At 36.7% G+C, this 11,807-nt stretch overlaps 1 protein-coding gene across 2 annotated transcripts in view; it reads right to left on the bottom strand.

Moving 5' to 3' along the window:
* Positions 1-6,807: 6,807 nt before the first annotated feature.
* Positions 6,808-11,807, bottom strand: part of psd3l (pleckstrin and Sec7 domain containing 3, like) — a 241,572-nt gene continuing 236,572 nt past the window's right edge. For both annotated transcript variants that reach the window (XM_088629209.1, XM_088629210.1), the window contains one exon: positions 6,808-10,637. In XM_088629209.1, the coding sequence (XP_088485335.1) occupies positions 10,422-10,637 (216 nt within the window). In that variant the 3' untranslated portion in view covers positions 6,808-10,421. The remainder of the gene's footprint in view (positions 10,638-11,807) is intronic.

Genomic DNA, 11,807 nt, shown 5'->3' with positions numbered 1-11,807 from the left:
GATGAGGCCACAGTCTTATAAGACTTGATGTGGCTTTTTTCTTGCCACCCTTCTATACAGGTCAGATTTGTGGAGCTCTTGTGATATTGTTGTCACATGCACACAATGACCAGTCTTTGCCATAAAGGCCTGTAGTTCCTTCAAAGCTTCCATCGGTCTCTTGGTAGCCTCTCTGATCAGTCTCCTTCTTGATCAGTCATACGCCTTCCACTTCTTAATGATGGTCTTGACTGTGATTCGTGGGATACTTAAAGCCCTTGAAATGTTTTCATACCCATCTCCTGGCTTGTGGCTTTTTACACAACTCTCAAAGTTCTTTTGAAAGCTCTTTGCTTGAAAGTTCTTTGCTTTGAAATGCACTACCAAGCAGTGGAATCCTCTAAAAACAGCTGCTTTTATTCTGAACAAATCAAAATCACCACAACTGATCACGAGTGGGAGCCAATTAGTTTGTTGTGTGATCTGTAAGGTGATTGGTTATACATGAGCAACTTTACAAATGCAATTGTAAGGATGGTGTTTACTTATCCAAATAAGGTATTTTAGTGTTGGAATATTTATTAATTTTCAGAATGGTTTAGATTTTTATTTTCACTTGGCAAATGTGGGTTACTGTGTGTAAATAAAAATGGAAGCCTACAGTAGTTTAATTTGTTTTTATTTTCAGAGTGTCATACGACAAAAGGTACACATTTTGAAAGGGGTTGTGACTTTCTATATCCACTGTACTGTTTGTTCACCCTGGTCTGAATTGATGAATAAAATGATTATCCATAAGACACGTAAATAGTAAGGCTATTTCCCTTGGTAATCATACAGTATCATAGCAGGAATTCTTTAAGCTATGAATCAATTGAATCAGTTTTTAATTTTAGAATCAATTCTACACATTCGCACAACGCTGTTATTTCTCCCATGATCATTTTGAAGATTACAGATACTGTAATTTTCTAGCACTTTTGAAACTAAATTTGCTGTCTGTGTGCAAATTAAGGGATCATCTGGATTCTACCTGCCATTTGCCATGTCCTATGCGTCTGCTTATCCAGTTGTGCATTTACTTTTCTCTTAGGGTGAGTCAATGCAGCAGAAATGTGCTTTTCCATTGACCCATACAATATTCTGCCCAAAACCTCTATACGGTTTGGTGCCACTCTTTGAAAGCACCTACTGCACTCAGCTCTGTATTCCAGTGAACCGTACTGTATTTGAAATCTCTAGTGCTATTTGTAGCAGTGTTTCATTTAGGACTTATGTACAAGTCTTTCCTGCAGGCTAAATAGATTTTTCAAATGAACACTGACTTTGTGAGTCCTATTAGAGATAGCCTGCATGATTGATAGAATACAATCCGCCTTTCCTGATCTGCTCTAATTATTTCACTGTTTACACGCTTTTTCTCCTTAATAAATCTCCACGCACTGTGTATATTTATCATTGCAAACAAACCTCAAGGAATGAAGAAAATATGTACAGAATTCTAAAAGTGGAAACATCATTTTTTAAGAAAATATATATTTTAAAATAAGCCATTCCTTGAATGTTTCTTCTGCAATTGTTTGTGGTAGCTTACTCTATGCTTTGTGTAATAGACCAATGAAATATTTGTATGCTTCAATGAGGGCCTAACTAGTCTAATTAGAGGTTTAAGATGATGAAATCAAATTCTATTGTTTTAGACGTTGAAGAACTGAGCAGTGTTTCCCTTACTGGCAGAGACTATAATTTTGTGTTTTCCCAACATGCTCTGAAAAAAAGATAAACTAAAAATCTTCTTCCTAAAGAACCTAGCATGTGTCCAAGTTTAGATCAAGAGATGGATTACATTTAAATACATCAAAGCAGTGAACTGCTCAGCAGAAGACACCTGCATTGGAAAGAAGCTGTATCCTCATTCTTGTACTTCTCTAAAACAGGACAGTGCTGAAGCTGAGTCTGGCTTCTGTGAAGTAATTCCGTGTATAGAGTTTTCAGTGGTATAGAATAGGAAGAACACCTTAGTATACCTTTGGCATAGCACCATACCTGTATGTTCTTTAGCAGCACAATTTACTGTATTTGCTGCAGCATAGCCACAGTAAAGCATGAAAAAAGAGTGTCTTTGAAACAAAGGCCTGCTGACAGATCAAAAACACTCAACCAATTTAATTAAATCCCAGAACTATTCCCCGATCATTTTTCTTTTCAACACATTAATTTTTCACAAATACAGAGTGCATTGTCAGGATATTTGAAAACACAGTGTACACTAGGTCCAGGTGAGAATGCCACTTTCTGTTCTTTTGCACAGAACCGTTGGCTAACCCACCAATTTTCAGCAGGTTAATGATTTCCTGGAGGGTCACATTGACTTAAGCAAGACCATGTTAAGCAGCAGTGCTCTGCAATCTCTTGGGCTTTACTGGAAATTAATCTAAATTGTTCACTTCACATGCCTGGTTACTGGCCAAGGCTAAGAAATGTGTAATGCCTTCACACCCTCTATTCTTGTGTTGCACAGGCTATGTGAAATTCCCAAAAGCTAGACCTCCTCGTAAAGACAAGTTTTTTACGTAAAGTCAGACGTCCCTCCTGCAGAATCATAATATTGATTGGAATATTGGAATTAAAAAAAACGTAACAAGTAACCCACGATTTGTGAGAAAGACCACCATCTTCAGTACAACATGTCTTGCAGACCTCTCAATGAAAAGTCCTGTGCTGGATAGTATCATGCAGCCAGTATCTGAGAATTGTGAAAACCTGGATTTATCAATAAAAAATGACAGTGTTACAGTCGGCGGGAAGGCACCTACAGTGGTGCTGCTCACCGCAGACGGCAGATGACACTGTGTGGTATGAGAAGTATGCAGCTCACAGCTCTGTCATTCACCCCAGTGCTGTAGCGATAATGGCAAATGGCTCTCCTGACACCTACAATTTGCCACTTTCACAGCGGTTTCACACTTTCATTGGTGGTTTGGTTTTCCACCCTCCAAATCACAGCAGGAGTTGCATGTTCTGTTGGTTACGGATACCCATGTTGTGCATGAAATGTTATCTTTGAATGCTCTTTGAAAGCTTGGATATATACAGTTGTGACAGGGGAACACACCTCCCACTGCACTTCCCACTCCGTGGCGCGTGGGAATGTGCAGCTTCCACACCTGACGCTAATCAGAGCTGCGATTTAAGATCCCTACGCGGCCGCAGACAGCGTTCACGGTAGAACCGAATGTGTTTTCCCCTCACAGGCGGCACAAACAAATCTCTGTGATCAGAGAACCGAAACCTTTGCAGACGCCTACACACCGGCACACCGCACAGAAGACAACGCGCTCTGCCGCTGCTCAGGCAGCCTCCTAACACTACCGACACTATCACACAGTCTACACTGCCTATGTGATATTGTACTATATATCTCAACAATCTCCCACATGTTAGCTATATACTGTATCACCATACCAAGCACATAATTTCTCTGTAAAATTAAAGGTAGCAATCTTCTCATGTGAAGAAGAACCTTTTCCAGGTTTCAGGGATTGTCAGGAATATGTACTACTGTATATATTTGTCTGGCTTGATTTTATTTTTATTTTTTAAAGGTGAGTTTTTAATTTTTAAAGTATTTTTTCTTCTTTGTTCACTGACAGGGCCCACTGACGCAGACCAAGCTTTTTTTAAATTAGTAATGGAAAAAGCAAAATGGTTTACGGTCAGGAATTAATTTAATTGCAGTTGTTCGAATGATTTTTATGCTAGCGGGCTAAAATGATGAAAAGCTTAGTCAATTAAACGTTTGATATAATCATCAGTCATTTTGCTTCATATAATTATAAATGAGAATTACATTACATTACATTATTAACAAAAATGAATATTTTACAGCAAAAAAGGATCTCTGCATGCCTGTATAAACATTAAATGATTATTGGATTTTCACAAGCACATTATACAGTATATAAGTACTGTACTTTTTGGTAAGGCTTTAGGTCATATGCAGTAGACTATGATACATGTACAGTATAAGTAAAATTACAGAGGTAATTGGGACTACAAAACTGAAGTTTACTCAGCTCAGTCTCCTTTACCACAAATTCCAAAAATATCACATTGTCCCTGGTATTTCTATGGCAACAGCAGTGAAAGTTTGTTCAGCACTGAAAACCTTGAGAGTAAAGTGTTTGAAGTACAACAGTAAACTGGCAAAAGTAGATAAACTCTTTTGTAACTGAACAGAAAAATTAAGTTCAGTAAATTAAGTGTGAATTTGCTTCTGTTCCTGGCATTTCTGAATTTTAATTCTGTTTGGGGTCACAATAAAACTCAGTATTGTTGATAAGCTTTATAACAAAGTCATGCTTAGTCTATAAAATTAGCATAACTGTCTTTTGAATTCCACAATATAAATTATTTTGTAGGTATTATTAGCTTGTACGTGTTGTGATGTTTTAAAAATCATACAGATGCATACATTATACACAGAAGCACTTTGGAAGCACAAAGCGTGTTGTACTACTGCCACTATTGTACTTACTGCAAAGCTAACTGATCAGCCTATTTGAGCATGGTATTATGAGAGGTTGTGACAAGCTTGTTAGGAATTTAAGACCTTATTTGCTTTTTTGCATTGGGAAGAAATTGATGTTGGGTATGATCTGATGTGTTTGTAGCTTTGCATGAACAAAAGAAATGTTACTCTGCATAAAATGGTATAGATAGGCCTGGTTTTGATGGTCTGTAATGAATTCTGGGTATTTGTCTTTTGTGGCAGTTATGGAGCTCACATAAAAGAAAAATCATCAATATATATGTAGGTCTTATACATAATGACATTACATTGGTAAATATGAGCATTGTGGTTGTGCCACTTATTTCTCTTGGTCATGATGTTGTTGCCAATGGAGATGTGTGCCACCCATTGAATTGACTTCCATAACAACATTATCTCTATTAACCCTTTTAACATGGAAGTGCTTGTTCCCACATTCTACATTCCTGGATTTTAACCCAGTTTAACCCACTAGAGGGAGGATTTAAGTAGATACTGTACTTTTGATGACCAATGTCAAATAATGATTGCCTAAAATATAATTCCAGTGGGCCATTTGTAATGTGTTTTCTCACTCATGAACTTTTTTCCCCCCCAAGATTTGACTCTAAATGATGACAGAGATAAAACCCATAGTCTACAGTGCAGTCCATAAGTATCTGGACAGTAACACAATTTTTGCTGTTTTGGCTCTGTACTCCAGCACATTGGATTTGAAATAAAACAATGAATGAGGTTAAAGTGCAGAATGTCAGCTTTAATTCAAGGGTATTTACAGTACATCTATATTGGGTGAACCATACAGGAATTACAGCCCTTTTTATACAGGTGCCACAGGTTTATGCCAATTTTTTTCAAAATTTGTGCACACTACATTCTGCAAGGTACTGTATGTTATAGTAAATGAATGAGTAGTAAATGAATAAAATCGGTGATTTTACTAAAATGTGCATGCCTATCGGTATCAAGAATAGAGCTGGAGATTTCTTGGCCATATATTTGAGGCCATTATGTTGTTGAGATTAAACTCAATCAGGAGCTCTCTAATTAGATAAGCGTTATGGACTAAAATGCCAACTGGATGGCCCCAATGATAGAGGTGGTAACTTTCTGTTCACTTACAGTAGTACTGTATTTTAAACTGCAACACTACCTGTTAGGGTTTTTCATATCATAATATTAGACACTTTGTGTAAATGTTTGAAATTTACAGCTTTGAATCACATGAAACTGAATTGATCCTGCAGTAATTTATTTTGTAAACATGTTGATTGGGTCATTTTCTTTCTGTCCTTTAGACGTTATGCCACAGCACTCAGGACGGGTATGGAGGCGTTACAGACCCAGGAGCAAGGGCGCCACAGACTTGGGCCAGTGGCTGGCTTTCTCCAGTATGGACTCTTCATTGCTGTAGAGTGCAGGGACAGGACCGGGCTGGGCGGTCTGCACCTGGAGCCACAGCAGCATGGCCTCACCGCCATCATGCACACCAGGGACACAGACGTGTACCTGCTAACGGCAGGCAGCCGCTGGACCAAACTCACAGAGAAATGTAAAGCCGCCATCAGCCTAGGGCAGCACAGCACCAGACAGGGTTCCCAAGTGCAGTCTGGGTGGGTCAGGAAGCAAGCAAGTGATAGGGAAAAAGCAGGTAGGCAGGGGTATAGAATCACACGGGACAATAATTTCAGGACAACAGCTAACGGGGTGCTTCCGTTCCCTCTGGGAATCTCATAAGTGATGGGATAGCGGATTGCAGAGGAGAAACTAAGCAGGACTCAAATAACTAGGAACACCTGCTGTGATGTGACTTCTCGTGGTATTCAGGTGCTCAGAGTATCCTGCTGTCACCTTGGTAACTCATGAAAAGCAGGCAGGAGGTGGAGGTGTGGCCTACAGCCAATAGAGCTGCAACACACCCTGTAGTTTAGCAGGGCTTAGGGGGACAACACTGTAATTTGAATCTGCTAAATCATGAAAACTTTTCACAATTAACAGATTCAAATAAATCTATCAAGTAAATGAAGTGACTTTACAACTACACTTACATTTAGTTCAGATAACAAATGTTAAGACATCTTTGCAGGAAGATCTGTTTATTTTCTAATTTTTGAGATTACAATATGTTGTGGTACACTGCATTTGGTCATATTTCATTATTTTTTTTAAATCTGGGCAGAAATGTCATTGATATTATTTCAGTAAAAGCAGAAGGTATTATGTTATCTCTTGCAAGGTGAGAAAGCAACGCTCAATGACTGAGAAAACAAAGTATGTTGAATGAAATACGGTATTTTATTTGTTGAGTCCATCTACAGTTTGCATATCAATGTTATGTTATTGATCTTGGCATTAGAACATTAAACCACCTTCAATGCCACTGAAATCACTTTAACAACCAACAATATAATCTTGGGCCTTTAAAAACACAGGGCAATAGCTATATTTAACATTTACACAGTTATTGATTGTACAATATCACAGCTTTCAGAAATATGTCAATGCACACGTTTTCACAAACAGCCACTTTAGGGCTAAAGTGCATACAGGTGTACTGTATACCATAAAACAAGAACCATGTGATTAAACTGAGTTGCTCCCATTTTTATATTTTAATGACAAATTTCATATTTTTAAATAAAACCTATATAAATGTCTTAAAACAAATATCCTTCTAGTGCCAAAAGGATAGCTGTGAAGCCATTAAATTCAAGATAATGTGGCATTTTGTACAAGAATGACATCTGCACTAGAATAATTGTAAGAGGAACCCTGGTAAAGCATCTGCTCAAGAAGTTATTAGCTTGTGCTACACAAACCTCCTGCTGTAACAATTCATAATTAATTCTTGGTTAGACAAACTCCGAAAGCTAAAATCCATCAAGATTTCATTCAGATACACCAAATAACAAAAGACTGGGCTTTCAGTTTTGATAACATGACTTCCACCCAAACTGTGAGATTGCCAACTATATGAGAAGGGAAAGTGTGATACAGAGAATGATAAAATTCTCTCTCGTAAAAGAGAAACTTGATCGGCAGCTTTAACACAGCTTCTTTAAATTTATAATACAATAATACCTCAACACACTTTATATTACTCCATTGCCCATTTCATGAAATTATCATGTTCAAATTTGGGGTGTAGTATACAGTACGTATCTAAACAAAGAATACACATTTGTATTTATTAAATATTTTCATAGATCAGCAGAAATCTACGCCGGAAACAGATGAAATGTGCATTATTTGAACTGAAGGAATCTTGTTCCCCATTTAATAAATGTTGTGAGAAGTGAGAGTATTAAAAGTTTTAATTTTATTAGAAACAAATGGATGCATAAAATGTTCACGTAGAATACTTGCCGTCTGAGAATTATAATTCAGAGTGGCGGAATGAACATAAATCTCCAGTTTACTTGAGTGGGGATAACAATGACCTCTCTCTCTCTGGTGGGTGTGAAATCATTTTTACTTACAGCCTCTGACATTTATCTGTTCTACCTTGAGGGCCCAAAGAAATGCAAATCTGAGCCTGTTACTGTCAATACTGCAAGACTTTAAGGTAACACTTTCAGCATTTTTTCTTTTCCAGGCCTCATCTATTGTCAAGACCATAGCTATGGCAGCAGTATAATGATGGATCCAGAGAAACTACAGTATGAATCAAATACATGGAATATCATTTTCATTCAATTACTCTTAGTTCCATTAGTCACTGTAAAATGGACCAAAAAAATGTAAAACATGCAGCTTATGTGTGTCACAGAGCACACTAAACAGAAGATGCAGTTTTTACATAGTATATATTTTTTGTCGACACCGATGAACACAAAAGCATGATTTGTAAAAAAAACTAAAAAAACTTTGAGTCAAACTGTTCTTAAAGCTATTAATTCACCCAAATTATTAAAACCTAGTTAGCAACTGCAAGTCTTTGAAAAGTACAGTATGTGCAGATAAGCTAAATAAATCCATTTTTATTTTTAACTTCTGAAAACTTAAAAACAGAATTTTACTACCAACTCTCCTTTTTAAAATCTACAGAGTGCATCTTTGTCTTTATGTGAAATTTGGATATTACCCCACATTTAACAACACATAAGTTAAGAAAACAAATGTGAATATTTAATGATTTTCAGGACTTAAATTTTAAGTAATCCATGCTGTATATACTGTATAACTAGATCTGTAATTCAATTCTGCACCTTGAGGGTTTATTTAATGTATAATATATATTTTATGTATTCAACAGCACTGACAGGAACAGCAGAATAAAGGTTTTTGTTTGGAAATGGATAGAGATGTTCAAATTTTCCCCCCTAAAAATACCAATTTATATTCTACAAATAGTCTCAAATTTACATTTGCATCTCTGTGCATCTAACAATCAGCAATTCAATGAAGACAGCCTGAATAACAGCAAACACTAAACTTTTAAGGTCTACAGTAAATGATTCCCACAATGGAAACCTTGTCAATAAGCAACAGCAAACATACTCTTTATAACCTACAAAACCACTGGGAACTGAAACAACACTTAGGGCTAAACTGATCAGAACAGAAGTTCAACTCTGTACCCGGATTAAAGTAAAAATGTTCCTTCTGTTTGCAACACAATGCCAGTAAAGAAGACAGCTTGCAGACTTCTTCTGAGGCAAAACAAAAAAACGTTTCAGTAATTTTTCAGCGTACCCCCTCTATAAAGCTTTCTGAAATATTTAAAATAACTAATTAATAAAGTGCGCTATAAATACTAAGTCGGTCTTTACAGTTATCAAATTAGAATTCAAAATCCAAATATATAGAAGATTATAAAAGACACAAAAAGATAGTTGGCATTTACACTACTTAAAAAACACAAATATACCCTTTGTTCCAAAAGATATAAAACAAACGGCTCAGCTACAGAAAAGTAGCAAAATGCGGTTTCCTATGATTCCTTCAATATCGTACTGGAGTCTGAAGATTTAAATGTAAATGAATGTTAGATTATACTGAATGGCTAAAATGAAAGCATCCCTCATTGACAGTACAAATGTATAATCTTTTGTTTTAATACTGTTTTCAGCAAGTGTAACATGCTTGTAAAATTAAATAAAATGCATACTGTAAGTAGACTTATTCAACTTTATAATGATTTTTTTTTAAAAAGGATGCTTTCTTTTCATTCCTAGTAAAGATATACCTTCAAACGCATTAAAATGCTTAACTAAACAAATGCATCACATCCAATTATTTACAACTTGATGCTATATCATTAAGTTTCAATCCAATTTCAACAAATAAAAAAAAAATATTTATGAGTTATAAGGAAAGTCTGGAAAACAAACATTGTCTTTGATAAGATATGTCAGGTTTCACAGGAAGTCAATCACGTTGACTTATTTTAACAGCAATAATTATGACCACTTATGTCTACATACACTAAAAACAGTTTCAAATAAATACAGTTTAACTTCCAAGCAAGTCTGTCGTACGGTTGCTTTATTTGGAATTTCTTTGCTAGTACTGTACGTATACAGAAACTGGTCCGGGATCTTTCACTAAACTAAAATGAGATAAGAAAAAGTTTTCTCTTGACTAAAAGGCAAAGAAAAAGAAATGATTGTTGTGGAACAGACCAGCAAGGTCCAGTAAAGTGACACTTAGTTTAAAGCCTCACAACAAAATCTACAACAGTTTTATACAATAAGCAACGGCAAAAACAACAACAACAAAAAGATGTTATACCCTAAAAAAATGCTACACAAGCACCAGTCAGTCAAGGACTATTATCAGTTATATTATACACTACTGTTTATTTATAACAGTTGCCAGATAAATAAATTACATAAAACATATTCACACATTGCATCTGGTAGGCTTGTCTTGTGTCGCGTGCTGCTCCCTAGGTAATGTTCTGCTTGGAGCTGGGCGTTTCCGGCCTGTAGTCCTTCCTCTCGGAGACGTTGCGCTTGACCTTGGCGCTAGCTGGCGAGGACTCCTGATTGAGTGACGGGCTGGAGTGGGACTTCTTCAGCCCGCTGCCGTCACTCTCTTTGCCCGACAGCAGCTCTTTCACTCCCTCCTTCAAGAGCTTCACATACACCTCGTAGCGGTTCTCCTGTCAGGAGGACAGTACAGTCATGGGTGAGAAGGAACGAAGCCAAAGGAGAAACCAGAAGAGGCCCTCAGACAGAAATTCAGCACAAAACTGTTTTTTTTTTTTATTTTGAAGGAAGTACAACACTGTAAATGATTCTAACATGTATTGTTGTGCAAAGGTCTGAAGACACTTTGGGCCGTTCTTACACATTTCACACAATGTTTTTCATTCCTTATGCAAAAGTCATTTTCAGAATGATCTACATTTTTGCCATACGAAAAGTAGCCTTCTAACATGATGGATATGTAGAGAGGAACTAAGTAGTGTTAATGAAGAAGCACAATACACAGTGATTTAGATGTGACTGGTAAAAGTAATGGATTAGTTTGGATTAGTAATGGATTATTAGTAATGGATGGCTACTCTTGTATAGTTTTCTTTGGGATGTAATTAAGTTTTTGAAGATTCTGAAGGGAATTAAAGATTCCTAAATGACCAGCTTGGTTTCATTTCACCCAGTCTAAGCTGTATTTTATAACATACAAATGTTAACACTAATGGAGGCATTTAGTAGCATACTGTATAGTACAGTGCCTTCAATAGTATTTTGAAATGCTTCAAATGATGTTCCACTTTATTAATGATGTATAGATATTTTTAAATCAATAGTTCAATCAAATTTGATTGAGTGGGATGCTCAATCTGAACAGTTTAATGTGTGAAAGAAGTACATTGTCAAGTTCAAAAACTGCAGATAATCCAAAACTAAAACATGGGATATGGATGGCATATTGTAAGTATACACTCCCCTAAGTCAAAACGTGGTGGAAGACCCTTTGGCTGTAATTACAGCTAGGGGTCAATTTGGATAAGTCTTAACTTTGCACACCAAAAGAGTATGGAGATTGTTGATAGCAATTTTCAAGAATATCACATTCAAGTCCAGACTGGGATACTCCAAGTGGGAAGAAGTGGGACACTTTCTTCTTATTAAGCCACTCCACTGTAGCACTGGGCTTGCGCTTTGGGTCAATTTCCTACAGAAAAGTGAATTTATATCATGAGAATAAAGTGGTTTTTCTTCGAAGAATTGCCTGTACTTGGCTCCATCGATCTTGCTCTGAGTCTTGACAAGCTTCTTACACCCTGCTGACGAGAAGCAGCCCCATATCAAAATACTCCCACCAT

Source organism: Lepisosteus platostomus, chromosome 4 (assembly GCF_059453375.1).
Source record: "Lepisosteus platostomus isolate fLepPlt1 chromosome 4, fLepPlt1.hap1, whole genome shotgun sequence".
NCBI classification, from domain to species: Eukaryota; Metazoa; Chordata; class Actinopteri; order Semionotiformes; family Lepisosteidae; genus Lepisosteus; species Lepisosteus platostomus.
This window is presented reverse-complemented; position numbering and strand designations above follow the sequence as displayed.